This window comes from Labrus bergylta, chromosome 10, assembly GCF_963930695.1.
Source record: "Labrus bergylta chromosome 10, fLabBer1.1, whole genome shotgun sequence".
Classification (NCBI taxonomy): Eukaryota; Metazoa; Chordata; class Actinopteri; order Labriformes; family Labridae; genus Labrus; species Labrus bergylta.
The window spans coordinates 16,478,049-16,498,516 of NC_089204.1; the positions used below are offsets into that span (position 1 = coordinate 16,478,049).

A 20,468-nucleotide genomic window follows, 5' to 3' on the forward strand; every position below is an offset into this window, starting at 1 on the left:
AGAATTTAAAAAAAAACCCAGGACAGAAGCAAATGTTTATAACAATAAGTTTATAGTATGGGAGTACGACAAACACAATAATGAAAACCAGCTTGAATTAATCCATTAATCCTTAAATTAGTACTTACCCCAATGCCCAAGAAAACATTGACAGCATTGGACCCCGTCACATTACCAATGGATGCATCTGCATACTGATCCTGGATAGCAGCTACCTTACTGGCAAAGGTATCTGTGCAAAGAAAGACAAGGAGACAGATTGATTAAATCAAGGCTTGCTTTAAATTTTCCTTCATTACTTGCTTCTGACTGAAATCTGTAAAACAGGAACAAAAACCTTTGGTCCTTCAGCAAAATTTACATGATAATTTCTCCAATTTACATGGTTCTCTTTGAGGAATATAATAGTCAGAAAGTCATGAATGAAATTGTGTGATTGGCTAATTATGCTGGAATAACTTTAAAACAAAAGTCAAACTATGTGGTGTGAGCAGTAATGCCTCTAGTGTGTAATAGATTTAGTGACTCAAGTGAGCTCTGTGGGGACTTTGGCTTGGAAACTAAAGGGTCTCTGTATAATGTCCCGGTAGAGCCCAAAGTATCGAAATTGGTCTGGTTGCTTGAGAGATGCCAGTTCACTTCCTGAGTACTGGCAAAATTCCTTTGGAGCAAAACATATAGAACCCAAACTGCTTTGGGCGCAACCGGTGTGCAGACCCCTCAATCTGACATCTCTCCATTAATGCAAGTCCATAGGTCTTATTTGTGACTGTGTGTATTTTGTAAGATGACAGGCGAACAATGAGAGTGCGTTGAAGTGATATTGGAAAGATGTGGTTATCCGATGAAAACAGCTGTTATCTCGTTTGAAAACCCTTGACAATGACAGCAGGAAATTATGAGTGATCATTCCAGAGAGCAGTAAATACAAAATGGATTAAGAAATAAACTTTGGGTCTTGTCTAAATCTTGTTTATAGAATTACTCCCAGAGTTTAGACAAGATTAAATAATCTGATTGTGGATATGACCCCTACCCTTTCACAACAACCAGATCTGTTATTGAACCACAACACTTTTGCCAAATAAATAGAATGGTTAAAACAGATGTTGCCTTGGCAAAGTAACTTTGGTATGTCCTTCATAATACTAAATGTGCTATACAGTACATTGTGAAATAAGTATAATAGGCTGAATATTCTGAATATTTGGTATAAACAAATTCACACCTGGAGTTGAACACAGTCATTTGTGAGTTGCACGAGAACAAGGTTACCCAAAAGGACCTTCTTGATAAATGCAGAACACTTATAATTATGAATACAGAACACTGTGTAAATCCCGTTTTCCACATTTAAACAGGGAACCTTAAATTAGAAACCAAATCTTTAATCCTGTTACACTGTCTGTCGCTGGCAGCCAGCACAGACCAGATTTGGTCCAAGATCAATAATTTACAAGGCTGAGTCTCAGTTTGCAGGGGCAAACAAATCTTGGCCTGACAACTAATCAGCATGACGCTGCTTAGTCCCCAAATGTTCCCCTGGTTTCGTGCCTGCCAAGCTACAGCAGCTCCACAGGCATGGTCCTCCTAGCGGTACTGAAAGTGTTGAGACCTTGCCAAATCTCGACAATAGGCCCTTCGCTGAGAGCACAATGACTGAGCAAACAGCCAAGTGGTCAGTAAGCACTCTTTTCTCTCCATAATTTCCTTGCCATCTTCCCTTTGTTAGTTATTCATGTTATTTTTCTTTTCTCTGCCAGATATCGTCAGAAAACAACAATAAAAATTGAAAGAGAAAAAGCAAGGGTGTGAAGAAGAAATAGAGAACATGAGTGGAGAAGGTTTTCTTAAATTGGCAGCCAAACTGGTGCTGGAAAAGATGATGATGGGTGTGGCAGACAAGGGTTACGGAGAAGAGAGGCAATGGGCCAAAGAAGAGTCGCGCAAAGATAAATCTCCTCGTACACCTTTCAGCTTCAAGGACAAGCCTGCTGAGAGTGTGCCTGTTTGTGTGTGTGTGTGTGTGTGTGTGTGTGTGTGTGTATTGAGGCTATTTTTGCATGCCTCTCTGCTTCTTTGCCTTAGTGTGTGTTTCTGTAAGTCTCATGCATGTACACAGTCTATGTGTGTTAGTACCACCCGGTTCCAATCTAATGCCATGCCTCCACCAGCTGGTAGAGGCCTGTGCATGTGTGTGTTGTTCATCAATTGCTCTTTCAGAGCTCGTGCGCCTGATTGAGTGGGTGAGTGCGTGGGTGCCTGAATGTTAGGCCTTGGCATGTGTGTGTGCATGTGTGTGAAACAGGTTCCACTCTGCAGCTCCCTCTGAGAGTATTCATCCCTGGAGAGATATCTGCCCTTTTCGTCTGCCTGTCTGTCAATCAACCCGTCTCTCTCTCTCTCTCTCTCTCTCTCCCTCTCTCTCGCTCCGTCTGCCTCCTCTTCCTCTCTCTTCTGTTCCCTCTTGCCTCTTAAAATGGAAGAACTCACTTGAGGGCATTTATGTGCTCAAGGCAATCTGTCACTCTTTCTGCATGTGTACATTTTTGCCTGGTGGTGGGGATACAGCAAAGATAAAAAAGAAACCTTTAGGAATCATCTTCTTGGGGTATGAATACACACAGGAAAGTTGAATGAGATCTGCAACTTAGCTCTTGGCGAGATCTTCACATTTTAAATTGTTGCACAGTGGAAAATTTGTGTAGATATTGTAGCCAGACAAAAGCTGAAGGGGTACAAACATTTTTACAAATAATCTTCTTTTGAATGTGACTGTGAATATATTCAAAAGAAGTGTAAATGCAGCCTGATTAGGTTTGTTTGTGAGTAAGTGAAGACAAAAAAGCCAATCAATTTTTTTCTTTTTTATCAAAGGTAGTTGGATCAATATGTGAATGCTGTATACCAGAATCAGAAAACAAGTTTTAAACATTGCCATCTTATCTTTCCTGTTTTATGTGCGTTTGCTCCAACATATGTAATGATGGTACATAAAAATATTATTCATTTTCATTTAATTAATGATAATTTTTTCCCTGGTTCAGAAATTGTTCTCAACCTTGACAGGATGTCTACTCATAAAATGTCTCGAATTCTTTGTTGATCTCTAGTAAAGTCTATTTTTAATTTATTTTTAGAACTAAATGTTTAATATGCGACTGTCAATCCAGCAGATTTTGCACTTTTCGTCAACGTATTTTATATCTTGTAAATCGATGAGGCTTAGAGGATTTGCCTGAATCCTAAACCATCTAAACCAACCACCATTTTTTCCTCCACTTTATTATTCTCTTTTAAGAGCACAGCTGTTAATGTTTTTTCCCTTTCCTCTACTGTATGTTTGTGTGTGCCGGGGTGTAGTAGTGGGGGGGGGCTGTTTGTGAGTGCGTATGTGTGTTAGCCTTGGTAACTGTGATAAACGGGGTTAATCAGCATGCTACCAAAGCACAGTGTGTGTTTGGTAATAAGGCTGGGAGCCTTAAAGAAAGACAGAGGCACGTAGTTTCCATTCTGGTAGCTCTCTGCATTATATGTATCTGTGCATTTCTTGTAAAAGCAATGTGTAATGTGTAATGTGTAATGTGTGTGTGTATGTGCGGTGTATATTTGTGTGCATGTGTGTAAGTCGTATGTCATAAATCACTTTCACCCTTGAGCTCCCTAAATGGGCGGACAGAGACCACCTGAGCCAGACATGACAGATTGCCCTATGCTAATAGAACATGGTGGTCACAATATAGGTGTGTGTGTGCATGTGTGTGTGGCTGTATTTGTGTATGTGCAAAGGTGCAAAACCTATTTCAGGCTTTAATATGTCCGTAGGGTGCATACATGTGGGTCTCTCGGTCGAAGTAATTACAGTTGCTGAAGATGCCATTGTTTCTGCATGTAATACATCTAGATTTCAAGCATGTGCTGAATGTCCTGGTGTGTGTTCAGTGTGTGTCTGTGTGCAGTAGCAGGAGACAGAGGCCAAGGTTAAAGCATACTCAGCCAGCCGTTGCTGTCGTCGGTGGCTCTTCACATTTAGAGCATGATCCATGCCGCTGTCTGCAGGCTGCACTATAACACTCTAACCAGCTCGCACATATAAAGACACACTGGAGAGACTGGGGCAGTCATTGTTAAATGTCCTTCAGTGGCACAGCAGGGAAAGTTTTAAGATGGCCAATATTTTGATTGTTTAGCAAATCTTTAGCAATGAAACTTTTAGATTTGAGAAAGATTACAGCTAGCCTATAGTTTTTCTTTTTTCAAAGCCTCACATGTAACACAAATTGTGCATTTAAAAAAACGTTGTCATGAATATTTAATTTGATCAAAATTTGTCATCACATCACTGAACTGTCACTAATCAAATATAAATCTTGGTGAACTTGAATATTTCTACAACTAATTCTGCAGTTGCAACAATTTGTGTCGCCTTCCATTGATTAGGTTGATTGCATCGTACTTGTTGAATACAAGAGCTTTACTTTAATGTGGCATTTCATAAAACAGATTTTAATGCAGCAGGGACACTCTGTTAAAGTCATGGGAGGACTAAAGCTTTGAGTAATAAAAACTGAAGCAATTGCAGAGAAAATGTCAGGTACTCCCTGAAGGGGATAATTGATGAACAAAAATGTAATCCTAAATTGAAAGACCTTGGGGCTATTTAAGCTCATACAGGGTTTATGAAGCTAAATGTTGAATGTGTAAGAGAGAAAGGTCTGGCATTAAAATAAAATAGGAAAGGATATTTAACAATGATAAAACAGTGGACAAATTCTACACATAAATGACAACATAATGGGTGTGTAAACAAATACACACACTCACCTGGTACAGAGGTTCCCAATGCAACAAATACTACAGCTGTGACTGAGTCTTTCAGGCCCACTGTGCAGCCAAAATGAGAAGCCAGGTCCCCTGGAATGATAGGAAAACAAAATCATCATCATAATATTATCTGTGTATGATAATTTGTCTTAGACTCCAACGCTGCATGCCATTTATCCCCAAATGTCCCCAAAAACTGTACAACTGACATCAACATCCTTTATTAAATTTGCCTAAATGCAATTATGTCACAATATCAGCTGTCGCCGTACCGATGACGGCCGTGAGAAGTCCGATCATGCAGATGGAGACTACGAAGCAGGCCCAGCCGTTCCAGTAGTCTGTTGGCGGGACGAAGGCGAACAGAACCTTCCAGAACACGGTGAGGAAGTGCATGACGTAGTCAAAACATGACGGCAGCTTCTCCTCCCCGCACTCCTCGTCATCATCATCCTCGCCTGAGGTGAACAAAGTAAGAGGAAAGAGAATAAGAGGATGGCAAGAGTTTGAAAGTCCTATAAATCAATCAATCATCCAATCAATCAATCATTCACTCTGCGTCCTTTCAATTTTTTTCTTCCTCAATTGGAAAGTGTGCTCATAAATTGTAGCATGTCTCAAACTGTTTGTAACTCATGACTTCCTCCTTCCCTTCTGTGCCGACATATCTTCTTCTTATTTGTGCATGAAGTTTTTAATGCATTCAACTATAATGAATAATGCTTAATAGAAAAATACTCCTACAAATACATAAAATGTGTGATTGAATTTAGATATTCGCTTAATAATGAATGAACCAGACATGACTTCACTGCATACAATTAACCTCTTAAAGACGTTGTGATGCATACAAATGTAAAAAAAACAAAAAACTGTCTAAATCCTTTTTCAAGATGAGTATTTTATATCAAATCAAATTTTTTCCCTGCAGTGTTAGAGGACTTCAATGCCTTTTTGTAACTATTTCACACAAAAAGATCCATGATAGAATGGAAGAAAATCTTGATTTTTAGTTCCATCCTACAAGATGTAGAGCTTGTTTTCATGTAATATCATAGTTTTAAACCACAGGGTTTTTTTTTAAGCATTGCTGTATGAAAAACATCTCAGGCTTAATTGGATCTTTAAAAGGACATTTTTGGAAAAATCTTTATCTCATTAAATACAAGATGCAAGCAGCATTTCTAGTAGATGGAATAGGATTTTGAGTTTGCATGGAACAATGTTGAAATCAGAGGTTTAGATGAGCCAAACTAGCAGTAGCAAGTGCCTTATTTTAAAATATGTCATGTTGGGTTTAATGCATGAATGTATCGCCCTTAAACGTGTCATATAATATAATAAAAGAAGACATCGTCTTTTATAAAGTCAAGTCAACACTTTAAGCTGACTTTGCTTAATCTATCACTACAATTGTGTCAAAATGAGATGTGCAGTTTCCACAAATGTAACGTTGCTGTTGGCACTGCTTCCTGGCCTTCTCTCTTGCACATAATGTTGCAAGACAGCCAGATATTTCAGTCATTAAGCAAAAGTCACGAACCAGATCCTATGTGCAATTACTTTAAATTAGCATGGGTTAACACAACGATAAATATACTGTGATAGAACCAATAGTTTCCTAAAGGGGTCATGTACCTTGTTTAATGTAATTAAAAATAAATGCTTCCTTTTCAGGGTGAGCACTTGGAACAAATCAAATCATGAACTACAAATGAACAGTGCAAGGTCAGTGTAGAGAGCAATGGCCTCATGGTTTGGACACACAAACACACAAAGACTTGGTAATAAATTATAAAACAAGACTCTCTGCCTGAGTTATGTCATTTGTTCTGTTTACGCCCTTCACTCCCACACAGTCCCTACTTGCTTTTGTTCCTGTAACAGGGAGTTTTGATTTTGGGGTGCCCACATATGGGAAAATGACAATGTCGGGTCACCCAAAGAGAAAGTAGTGTGTCCAAGGAAATGAAAAGAGGCTCATATCAGATGCCACATCTTGGGGCTAAAACTGTGAGCTAACCAGTGTCAATGCCTTAATGTAAATTTTGTATCATTGAATGGTCCCTGTGGTTCCATATAGTTTTGACTCATGCCAAATCCTGCACCACTTTTGACCTCACTGTTTTATATTTAGCTGTAGCTTTTTGTTAAAACTCAAATGGTCTGTAAGTGAAAGGCAGTTGTATCAGATGATTTGTAGTTACTCACTTCTACCAAATTCAGCCATTGATAAGCAACTCAACAAGGATTATAGATGACAGCAGTGGGTTTTTTTTTTAAAGTGGGGCCTTTATGTACAGCTCACTATTTGTAAAAAGGCTGATAATTAGTGTATTGGACCTCTTGCATATAGCTAAGACTACAATCTTACAAAAAGTAAGTATAACAAAAGGATCCAAGTTAAATTCCAATCCACGTCATCTTATTTTTGAAATAATAATGCCAGATGGAGGAAGAGATAGCTAATCAATGAGCTTACAACTGAGAGTTTTTAGGACGGTCCTCAAGCATTGGGTATAGATTGACACAGTCCAGGGTAAGGGGAGTTGTGATCCTATCTAAGCCACCAAACCTATTGACTTAAAACAGGTGTTTTAAGAGCATCAATAGAACAATAAATTGTTTGCATGCTTTTGTTGCAACAAGGGGATAGTGTCAGACAATCAACAGAATTACTTTCCACATTGTGTAACATTATTTAATTTCATTTAAAACCTTTTTTTTTTTTTTTTTTAATATTATGTACTTTTCTCATCCCGATGGGGCATTGAACTTTCACCCTGTTATTTTGAGACACACTTCACCCACACAGAAGCCGGAAAGCACAAACAGGACCTTTAGACCTGCATTAATGGAGAGATGTCAGAGTGAGGGGACTGCACAGGGACTGGCGGCCTGAGTAGGTGGTGTTCAGTGCCTTGCTCAGTGGCTCACCTTAGCAGTACTCAGGAAGGAAACTAACACCTCTCAAGCAAGCAGTCCCAAATTCCACACTCTGTATATAAATAAAGAACAACTACGAGGAAGCTGATGCCTGTTGTGCAACAGAGGTTCTGATTGTAGGTAAACTGAAATTCTGTGTTATTGGTAAGAATATACAGATCAAGCATTAAACATTTTCTTTTGGGATCATTCAGTTTTTCCACATTTTGCAGGCTCCACAGTACATCTATATTCATGTCTCTGACGCCTCTGACACATGTCTCTCTCAAACTCTGTCTTTTTTATTGTATTTCTATTGTTCATCGTCTATCTCTCTTTACTTTCTTTCTGTGCCTGACATGCACACTCCCTTCTCAGCTCAATTCTTTATTTCCATGCTCAGTTAGGTGCCATACTGATAAAGTGGTTATCCAAGAGTAATTTCTTTCTTTTTCTCCCCAACTCTGTCTTACACACTCTTTCCATCCTCGGTCACATTTTGCTGATATAGCGTCTATATAATTGAATTTTCTCTGTTACTCTCTCGCTTCATGCCTCTAAATCTACCTCATCCCTCTACAACCTTCTGTCACTCTCTAAATGTCACTGACACACTCCTCACTCCAGTTTGTGTGTGTCTATGTCTCTGTGTGTGTGTGTGTGTGTGTGTGTGTGTGTGTGTGTGTGTGTGTGTGTGTGTGTGTGTGAGATTAGAGATTTGTGTTATACCCTGTCAGAAGAAGAAGAAAAATAGTAAATGCTAATGTAACTTACACCAAAACCTGAACAAACACAGATGAAGACTAAAACTATATCTCTCACTCTCCCAGTGATTTTGCATGTGTGTTTTCCCTCGCTGTTCACTGAGCGTGCCCAGAAGGTGCGTTCTCATTGGTTATAAGAGATCAAGAGATGTGGACTGCAGCTCATCTCTACTTGCGCTCGCCAAGTGAGGAGTGTGGCTGTATGCTTTAAAATATATAGTCTGCGCTCAGGGGGATGTTCAAATCAGTCATACACACACACACACACACATAAACACACATTTCTAGTCTCACACACACAGAGAAAATGGTCTGACAAGTTCCTGTGCAGAAAAACACTGACTTCCTCTGAAAAACTCCTTCAATCACTTTCCTTAAGAGAAAAAGACAGAGATGGAAGAATTCATGTCAGGCTTTGTGTCTTCTAGGCAAAAATATTCTCAGGCTTAAACACAAACAAAAAAGACATACTACTTAGAATGAGAAAACTGCGTAAGCACTGAGGAATGCTTGGCTTGTACAAGGGCTAAAATATATATATTCAGATGCGCGAAGTCTCTTATTTTCAGTGTTTCACATGAGCACCTACCACCTATATGCACTCTTCTCTTTGAGTACGGGCATGTAGACATATAGTAAGTCTATAAATTACACATACACACACTGTGGAGCAGGTGATGAATAACACTGTGTGGGCTCAGTAATTAGAGGGCAGTGGAGTGTGTGGAGAGGCTTCACATCAATCTCTTTCTCATTCTTTCACTTTTCTTCCTCAATCTCTGTCTCTCTAGCACTTGATTTCCTTTTTTTATTGATTTTTTGTGTCCTTTCGTTTGCGGCTGCGCTCTCAAGGCAGTCTATTTCAACTGGAAGTTATTCTCCAAACAAGGTTGTTGTGCGATTAAACTGCTGGAATCAATTAATACCTACTGTATAAGCTTAATATATAACAACCGCTACTTGGACTTGTACTGATAAGATCAAATAAATTGTCCACCAAGGCAAATCTTGACTTTCGGTCCTGAGAATAAAAACATCCGTAGGCCATAAAACCCCCCAAAATAAGCAACAACACACAACCTCACAATTTAATTTGATAAGTTTAACATATAAACTATTTTAATGCAATTTCCGTGTGCCATGTTGTTTGTTGTCTTTAACTTTAGCCTAAAAAAACAACCCATATGAATGTTTTCTGATTTTGTCATTGGAAGGAAAATATCTAATGTTTGGTTTTACCAATCCTAAAATGAAAGTTGGTGGGATGAACAACTGTCTTCTGTGTCAAAGCTGCATGCTTTTAATTTCAAACCATCAGCCCCAGTTCTCCCCCTATGACATGGATCAGATCAGACAATTGACCTGATGGGAGGGAATCTTTGCAGAGGACAAATAATACAGCATCTGTGAGGCCTCATTAAATGAATTTTATTTTGCTTCTCTGGTTTGACTGAAGGTTCAAGAGTTTCATTTCAGGTGGATGCTGATACTGTCTGCTACTGCTAGAAATCCTATTAACCCTTCCAAGTAGGGCAGCAGTAGCTCAGTCTGTAGGGACTTGGGTTGGGAAGCGGAGGGTCGCCGGTTTAAGTCCCGGTGCGGACCAAATCTGGAAATTGGTCTGGTAGCTGGAGAGGTGCCAGATTACTTCCTGAGCACTGCCGAGGTGCCCTTGAGCAAGGCACCAAACCCCCTCCCCCACCATCAGCTCAGGATGATTAACAGAGTGTAAAAACAAGAGCCCCTCGAAGCCGGGGCTCTTGTTGTAATAAACGGCACAGACTCTCCGGCTGCTCCTCGCTCCCATCAATAAAGTAAATCTTAATCTTAATCTTAAATAGGGTTACTCCTGGCCTTGTTAAGCCTCAGAGTAGGCAGTAAGTCAAAGGGATACATCATGGTTGCATCATCTTTACATTACCATTTACAAGTTTGACAACTTCTAATATGTGTTCTGTGACATAGAGCCTTAAAAACAGATCTTTATGTCTCTATACACAGCTTTATACATGGCATTGCAAAAAAGAGGACATGCAAGCGAACACACTCCCCATTCTCTAAACTGACTAGAAAGTAAAATTGCAGCGCCCATCTTTACCATAAACCATGACTGGAAAAAAATGTGTCTTTGGTGTTGGGAATATGGCAGTTGCTTCATTTTAACAAATCAACATTAGTCTAGTCATGAAAGTCTGCAGGCTGAGATTAGTAGGTCTCAAACTATTTACCTGCCTTGTCCCGGGAGGACACACATATTGTGTAGTCTGTTCCTGGTCCGCTAAACACTGCTGTCATTTTGCACAAAACAAGAACAGTTTTCTCTTGTGTCTGTTACAATGTGTTCACTTTAGGAAATGATTTCTTCTCAGCCTGTTGGGACAGGGAGGATGATCACAGCCACCAGTTATAGCCTCATCCCTTATGTACATATAAGAGAAAATACTGCAAAGAGAACTCAAAGTCCTTCATGCTCTTGAAGAACAACATGTAAGCGATAATAAATGCATCAAGGATTCAGTATCACAACCATCCAGCTGCTCACCAAATGCCACCTTGGCAGGCTTGTCACATAGTGTATGTGCACACAAACGCAGACACACACACACACACACACACACACACACACACACACACACACACACACACACACACACACACACACACACACACACACACACACACACACACGGTGTCTCTCTGTGTTAGCTTATCTGGGAGAAATTCTCCATTAGCCACGCGGCAAACACAAAAAACATACACACAAGGGAAAACAGGTCAGTGTTCACACACAACAACAGCACACTGACATTTCAGGAAGGCTTTAATGGTTGGCTAAATGCAGGTTTCCTGCTTTGAGATGAATGTCATGGTCTCTGCATCATTTGTGTGTGTGTACATATGTGTATGTCAGTGTTTGGGCCAAAATGATGCAATGATGTGATGACCCAAAGGTTCAATCTTGGCCGCAGCAGCCAGAACACAAGAACGGCCTGTCGGCAGCAGCCTTCTCGCCGCTATATTTATATTTTTTCGGCATTATCAGCTTTCTCCATAGAGCCTGTTAGCATAGCTTTCAAGCAATATGGCGGATGTTAGAATAGAAGTTTCGATTCTGGGAGTGAGTTCCCACCCACTGATCTGTGATTGGTCTGTAGCTTCAGTGGTTGAAAATATGAAGAACTAGCGTTGTAGTTTCACCATGCTAACCGAAACAGCTTCAAGTGACACAATATGACGATATTTGCATCACTGGAAGCTCCTTTTCAGACTTAGAAATACAGAACTTTCCAGTCTCAGGGGGAAATGAGGGCTGGATGCACGACCACTCAAAAATACTACCAGTTTACTACTGATACAATGCTTAATGCAAATGGGTTAAGTATCCATTTAATGAGCTGTTAAAGAGGTAAGAAACAAGATACTTTATGATGTCAAAAGATTGAAATATCTAGATTTAAATCCGTCTCTTCAGTCTGATGGAATGAGATAAGAGAGTCTTTACGTCAAGATACTTCATGATGTCAAAAGATTTAAATATCAAGATTTAAATCCGTCTCTTTAGTCTGATGGAATGGGATAAGAGAGTCTTCATAGCTTTGGTCAAGAGGGTGGATTATGGGTTCTTTAAATGGATTCAATCTTGATTTGGATCTTAAACGTTTGAGAGGAGATAGGCAGGGTGATAAAGCGAGGGACGCTCAGAAATGGTGCCAAAAAGAGGGGAGGAGATGAGATTAGACAACACTAGCTTATCAGCGTGTATCAAATCCACCACTGCATCAGAAACAGCTTCTCATTCTGGACCTGTTCCAACACTGGAACCAGCAGTGTGTGTGTGTGTTTGAGAGGATCAGTGGACCAAGTTACAGCATGTCTCAATTTGGGCTTATTCTGCAAGTGTGTGGATATTTTTGTATTTGCGTGTGGGCTATATGTGTGCTCACGTTGTGAAAGCTGTGATTCATCCATATGGTTTTCAAGAACAACAGAGCAAGAATGCTTAGAACAGATGTGTTGATTTTTTTAAAATATTTTTTGGAAAGAAATTAATTGTCCCCCAAGCTACTCAATTCTTCCTTCGTATTTCCATTTGTTATCTTCATGAATGAGAGTAGTTGGGTCTATTAAGCATACTTTCCTACATTTTTGTTGTAAGGATGATTTTTGATCATCCGTAAAAAAACATCCCTTTATTTCCTTCATTTATTGTTTTTTTCTCATTTGCTCCTGTTTCCTCATTCTGGCTCTCTTTGCTTCCTTTTTTTCCTGTCTTTTTCCCTTTCCATAATTCAGATAAGACAGCTGAGTAAATCTCCTTTTATCTTAGCTCCAACTTAACCTTTCTATTACCCTCTCCTATCAACGTTCTTCTTCTCTTACCTCCAGCGACCCACCCACCTATCCAGCCGTCAATTAATCCATCAATGAGGAGAAAGAAAACTCACATCCAAGTCCAGAGTAAATGAAAGAGGGAGACCGCTGGGCATGTTTCAGGAAAAACCACACCATCCAAGAGATTTGGTTTAAATGCAATCACTGGTTTAGGGCATATTGTGTAAAATAAAAAAAAATCACAATGATAATAAAGTGTTCATCAGTTTCAGCCAACATGGGTCCGTTACTCAGAGCATAGCAGGAGAGAGCAATCAACCCCAGAGTAGAGCGGGTGACCCCGGTCTGGTCTTATGCCACTGCCTCATCCGCCTACCATGGGCTCCACACATTTGTATTCCACCGGAGAAGTAATGAATCTTTGACCTTCCTGCTCTGTATGGTAAGTGAGTGGGGGAAGCATGGAGGGAGAGTGTGGTAGGAATGGAAACCTGGAGGCGCAGTAAATTGGGTAAAGAGAAAGACAGGTGGAGAGGAATATGTTGCTTTAGTGAAACATGAATCCACATAGGCATTGAGTTCACCTTTAACTTTGCTGATTCAAATCTAAGAAGATAAGCCGAGAAGACATAATTCATGGTAAATTAAACGTACGTGACTGTTCGTTATATAAAGGAATAGTCTGCACTCTGATTGAAATCCCTACTTGAGCTAAGCACAGTTGGTCTGAAATCTAATTTTATGGTTTATGTTCTGCAGTTTAAAAAAAGATGAAAGATGCAAATATAAGAATTACATGCACACAAAATAAACTTCTACTTAATATGGATACAGGTTGGTAACGAGCAGCACTTATTATACTGTTCTCCACCCTTTATCAGCTTCACAACAACAACACTTCCTCATTACTTATTACATGACATGACACTGAACTAATCGGAAGGGATCAATCCGACCTCCGTTCACCAAACAAGCATTTTAAATGTTTTTTTCTTCTCCTCGAGGACAGATGTCACAAATTGGCATCATGATGTAGTTATCTCGGCAAACGTAATTCTTTGTACTTGTGTGAAAATCGTAAAGAAATTGGTTTCTTTTTCCGGGCTCTTATTGCTAAAGTGAGCCAGAGGGAAGCTGCTGGTGTACTGTTGAACTGAGGCGCAACGGATGAACGGCGCTGCTCTGGGATGTTATGGACCAAGAAATTATGTGTTTTATGCTGCAGGGAAACACACCGCACAGAGTAGAATAGAAGTTCAGTCGGGAAGATGTGCTAACCACTGGCTTTACCGGGATAACTGAGAATTTCAGAGCCATTCCCAGAAGCATGTATCATCTATCAGACAGTGATAGATGATGATTGCTGATGAGTTTCATGATTGGCTTGAAGCAAACTGGAACATTTCAGACAAAGTAAATTCAAACATGTAAATAAACTTGCTGTACAAATATTGTTAATATTTTATCTAAATTGAATCTAATACAAGCAACAAGTTAATGTTCAAAGATAATATTTGTTGAGAAATAACAATGTTCTAACTCGTTGGGTGTTAATAAGTCTAGTTTTATATGGTATGATCCACACAACAGGAGCTGGTGGTAATAATAGTTAAGGTAATTGATTTCTAATAAATCCTTTCCCAGCTTGAACAAAGTTTCTAATGCCACTTTATCTTTGTTTAGTCCTTAATATGTTCTGTAATTCAATACTACACAATACATAAGGTAAGTATTTTCATAGAACACAAATCAATGAATATAGTTTATCGTATCAACACCTTTCTTTAACTCCCTCAGCATGCACCAGGTTTTTCTTGGAGCTTCACTCACTTCTCTCCACTTCCTCTGTGCTTTTATTCTCATTATTAGAAGTAATGTCTTTTTTCCCTAATCAGCTGTTCTGCAGCTGGACGACTGTTTACCCAATCAGCAGTCATTTTGATCTGCCAGCGTCCAATCAGCTCTCAAACACTTTGAAGTCCCACAATTCAATCAGCTTCTGATTTGGCTTGTACACTACGTGTGTCTGTTGTGTGCACTTGTGTGTGCTAGCATTGTGCAACAGTGACCTATTAAAGTGTACAAGCCCATGACGGTGAAACTCTGCAAATCTCTCTTTTAACAGCCCACTGTTCAACGCACAGGCACGCACGCACGCACGCACACACACACACACACACACACACACACACACACACACACACACACACACACACACACACACTCACACACAAATCACTCTGTCAGCCTAGACAAGCTAATCCCAGATAAGAGAGTGAAGACAGGCCTTTTCATTAATAGCATCAGCTCACCAACAAAGGCAGGCTGACAGGCTGGCTAACTAAAGCACAAACATCTTAAACACACAACCACCCACACAGGATGAAGTTATTTGAAGGAACTAAAGTGATTGAACAGGCTATGGAAACAAACAATGCTTAAATAGAAACCTTTGTCAAAGACAGCAGCGACAAGCAAATCTATTTTTTTTTATACCTCAAACAATGCATTAATAGCCATCGACCATATTCCCACAGTGGACATGTTGCCATGGAAATATGAACTATTATCTGCTGTATTTTTATTAACAGGAAACACCAAAATCAAGTAGATAAAGAAATGTCTCTAATTGAATTGTGATTATTTTTTTTGAAGATTTGAACTGTAGACTAAGTGTTTGACGTAACTAAAGCTTCAATTCCGGAGCAGAATTATAAAACTTTACTCTACAACGGTCCATTTTCTTCAACTATTCCAGCCAGAAGTCCAGCAGTCTAGATGAAATAAGTTCATCTTAAATACACAAAAGAGAGTAAAGGCTATACAAAATATTAGCCACTTTCTGTCAAGTAAATAAGGCAGCAGCCAAACAGCTAGCTTAGTATAGCTTAGCTTAGAGCAAAACTAACAGAAGGGGAAACATTAGCTCTTAAATGTACAATATGTTGTTGTTTTAAGCGAGGGTATTTGCTGGACTCTCCATTGGTCAGTTGCCTGACAACTTAATGCTAATGCAGGAAGTTACTGTAACCATCCCGAAAGTAGAAGATTTGTTTGTTCTTTCAGAGGTTGAGCCATTTCCACCTGCAGGCTTTTCACTAAGCTACTCTAAAAGGTAGCTCTCAGTACACTAGGCTATATATCTTTGTGCACTTCTCTAAGCTTTTCAAAAAGATGTTGAACTTTTCATTCAAGTGACAGTTACTATACTTCATGGTTTGTCTTGGATCATTCCAGTTTTAGAGGAGTCCTATCAATGTATAAAACAATAAAGGTTTATGTTCAGCTTTTCAACATTCACGTGTAGCTAAAATGTTGTCAGTGCGCCATCGAGGCTGATGCACACAAGCAAGAGACAAAGGTGATATGCTGGGTGACTCAAGTTCACTTACTGTAAGCTTTATATGATGCTCTTAATGTAATGAAATGTAAAAATAACACAGAAAGTGTTACATAACGAACATTTGGCACTCAAACCACAGGAACTTAGACGATAACAGTGAACTCAAAAAAGAGAGGTTGAAGGTAGATTGTCATTGTTTTCTTGATGGGTGGATTCTGAAGTAAGTATGTAGTGAGAACTGCCTGCTTATGAAAATGTTTTTCTTTTTCTATTCATGTGCTGCAGTAATGTTGTCCAGCCTCCAGAGGGCAAGTTGCCATTACAAAGCATTGGATTGTGAAGATTCTGCAGTGTATCACACAAGATGCCTCTCTTTCCACTTTTCTATACTTTCTACAACCGGTCCCCTCTCGTCTCTCTCTTTAACTCACTCACTTGTTGCATGGTTAAATTCTATCTTCCATTTTCCACGACTACTCCTACTTTGTCCATTTTGTCTGCGCATTGAGTTTCTCTTGCATTGCATTGTCTTAGCCCCTTAGCATGTGTTTCTCAATTGCCTTGTCACACTACATGCACACACACAAACACACACTCTCTCTCTCTCTGTCCAAACAAATCTCTGTATTATACACGGTCTCTCTCTCACAGCAGGCTTCCTTATTTCAAACTGTTCGCATTCATGCTCTTTTTCTCCCTCTTCATGGTACATTAACATCACTGTGAAATCCAAACTGGACAATGGAAAGATATACGATAAATATTCCCTCAGTTTTCTTAAAGTCTTGTTCCCACAGAAACACCCACATAGAAACACACACCTAGAAACACACCCTCATTCTTCTGTCATCATGGAGGCTGAAACCCACACACACAAACACAACTGCTTCAACAATTGCCCTCATCATTATCTCCCATCTGGTCAGTGTTTGTGTGCCCAAACCATCAAACCAGGCCAGTCCACTTTCCAGTAACCATTAAAAATCATCAGCACACAGACGCACAAACACACACACAGACCCGCACACAGTCACGCACACACTAGACTCAATGGGACCATGAAATCACCTCATTAAAAACACACTCGGCCAATATTTGATGCAATCGGCACCACGCACATTCAGCATGAGATTTCTGATAGTTTTGTTTGTATGAATTGTTAGATCACACAACGCAGCAGACCACATAGAACCCAAAGACTATTAAAGTGCAGCTGTTACAAAGTGGAAAATCTTCATATGCCACACACTCTCACACCGACATTTCTGCCTTTTGAAACAACATCATATGACTCCAGTGAAATTCAAGTTGTAACGCCTGAACTATTAAACTAATAAACAGACACACACTCAGCACACGGACACACACACACACACACACACACACACACACACACACACACCAACACACACACAAGTCTTCAGGGGCCTTACCTGCGCTCACAGTGATGGCCTCAATGAACTGGTCCCTCCAGCTGTTGGTTCCTACCAGCAGAGCCAGGTTGGTCTTCTTTATCAGCTTATCCACTGTGTTCTGTGAAGGAGAGAGAAATAATAATGGTCAGATAGGAGACAAAATACCATTTCATAAAACAACTAATATGTGTGAAAATGACACCTGTACTTTTGAGAAAAATGGGCACAACTTATGCAATGTAACATTGACATGGACACAAAATGAGTTTTACCCTGCTGAATGGTATTGAAAAATACAGAATGCACAACATTTTCACTTGAAACAAACCATCATCTTTAGCGTCACATTTATAATCTGTACCATCTTAGTCCAACTCCTCAGTAACTGTCTAACACACAGGCAAGGTTTAGAGGTTAGGAAAAAATGTTACCATTAACTCTTCTGCATATTATAAAAATAAAAAAATGGCGCAACAGTTCACGCTACTTCAAACTTCTCCTCCTGGTTTTGTTTTCAACAGCTTCCTTCCTTTGTTTTCTTCCTTGTCTCCTTCATTCCTAGTATTCAGAGTATCTTTTTTTTTTCAAAAAGAAGAATCTATGACACAATGAGATAACACACATAACACACATGCCTCCTTGCACAAAGTCACACACATATTAAACACTAATTATCGCAGCAGTGGGGATTGCTCGCTCCTTTTTCTCCGCACTTCAGAGGGAAAAAGGGATGCTAATTGTGTTGGATGGAGCTTAGGGGTGTAAATAGTGCCTCACTGCTGCTGTGGACACGCACTCATACACACACATAGCCAGCTTTACTCCACCTATTGTGTGTGAAGTGCTCATCTTACCATACACAGCGAGGTTTTGTAATAATGTTTCTCTAATTCTGTGGTACTCTTGAATTATTATTTTTTTTTTTTATCTTCCTTGGCTGCTTTGTCTTTTCAGCCCTCAGATCTTCACTTGAAGTGGACTGAATATATGAAACACATGCTCTGTACACTTGTGAGTGTGTTTCTGCAGATGTGGAACCCTTATGGCAGATGAGTATCAAACTGTAACCAGCTTGTTGCACTATTAACCAGACCTGAAAGCAACAAATGTTTAGCCACCTTGCATTATATCTCATTTTATTCTCTGTCTTTCTCCTTCTCATCACTGACATTTGAAGTGACGTCTCTTAAAACAAACACTTACCACTTAATTTATTCAAATTTCAATAACATATTAGAACACATGTATGCTGGTTTATAAAAAAAGCCAAATATTTCAATAATCTCACAAATGACAAGACATTCAATGAATAATAATAAGAGAAAATTGGGGTTTTGTGTTGACAATTGCGAAGCTATTCAGTATATTTTTCCTAAAGCAAATCCGCCATTGTTGCCAAAAATCGAGCAGCCAAATTACCCCTTGTACTCTATTATTCTCCCATAATGTGATGTAAGAAAAGAAAGTCATGAACCCTGTATTTTGTCCCATGTGTGACAATCTGCTGTTAGATAAGAGTGTATTTAAATCAGTCAGACGCCTTCTAAACTGTCAAAGTGATTCTGTTTAAAAATGATGTTTCTTGAAAAACTATATCTTCCTGTCGAGAGGCGAACTATTACTGGGTGTTATTAACCGTCCGTCTGAAGTGAGTGTGTGGGTTGAGAGGCAAAAGAGAACATGTACTAGTAAAGAAACAAACACACACACACACACACACACACACACACACACACACACACACACACACACACACACACACACACACACACACACACACACACACAATGCAACATGGATGGTAATTACATCTCTGCTTATCCTAAAAGTCTGTGTGGGAGAAGGAGAGCAAGGACAGGACAGGTACACTGATTATGCGATTATACCATATGTATCAGGAAAGGTGTGTGAGTGTGTGTGAGTGTAAGAGGGCGTTGCTTTTGTGTTGTTTCTGTGTGCACCATTGTTTTTAATTTCAACACTGAAGCGGCCACACAATTAAGACTAATTACAGAATGAGTCACAGTTGAATGTTCTTTAATTTCAGCTACATCTCTATTCTCAGCAGTGATTAAGAGGGTTAACTGTTGTGATTCAACTGTCTTGAAAGGAATTACGTTTGTGTGATTAAATAATCCCATTGTGTAAGGCTAGGTGTGAGACATGCAGTTATGTATTTGTTTAGTTTTTTGTTGGGGTTTGGGAATTTGGTATAAAACAGCAACAGGATTAAGTGTTCATCATCTTCACAGCTCACTAATTCGGGTTGTCACATTTTATAATTGTGTGTAGGGATGCTCAAATTAGCTGTGCTTAAATTGTCTCCATCAAAGAAAAAACTGTAAACAATTAAAATGATTGGGAAGTTTTTTTTTGTCTGTTTAACATAGTGTTTGGCAAAGAAAGACTGCAAAGTGCCAAAATACATCTCTGGATTAATTTATCTCCAATCAACCAAATACTGCATCTCCATGTTTCTCTCCATTTGCCTCTGCTGTTTTTCTGCCAACATGATGCAAGAGCAACTGCTGTGACATAATCACAACGTCTACTCCAAATGCGCCGATTAGGCCTGAGACATTCATTAAGCAGGTCATCCATTAGTACCAGGGTTGGTGATTCGATCAGCAGCTCCTCTTGTCCGTGGTTACACTGAGGTGTTGTGACCCTGAATAGGCGAACAACGCCAAATTTCTTGGTCCCTTACCTTGAACTCATATGATTCCTCTATGATGACCTCCAGTTTGACGTGGTCTCCCAGCATGGGACGTCCCATCTCAGCGATACGCCTTTCTTCATCATCTTTTCCTGCCAGCGGCTCTTCTTCCTCCTCAGCCTCCTTCTGTTGTTCCTCTGAAAACACAA

General features: G+C 39.6%; 1 protein-coding gene across 2 annotated transcripts in view; it reads right to left on the bottom strand.

Annotated features, from left to right (window-relative positions):
* slc8a1b (solute carrier family 8 member 1b) overlaps positions 1–20,468 on the bottom strand; it is a 139,058-nt gene that overhangs the window by 6,918 nt on the left and 111,672 nt on the right. For both annotated transcript variants that reach the window (XM_065959749.1, XM_065959750.1), the window contains exons 6-10: positions 20,311–20,456; positions 17,622–17,721; positions 5,097–5,282; positions 4,825–4,914; positions 129–232 (exon numbers count right to left, since the gene is read on the bottom strand). In XM_065959749.1, the coding sequence (XP_065815821.1) occupies positions 129–232; positions 4,825–4,914; positions 5,097–5,282; positions 17,622–17,721; positions 20,311–20,456 (626 nt within the window). The remainder of the gene's footprint in view (positions 1–128; positions 233–4,824; positions 4,915–5,096; positions 5,283–17,621; positions 17,722–20,310; positions 20,457–20,468) is intronic.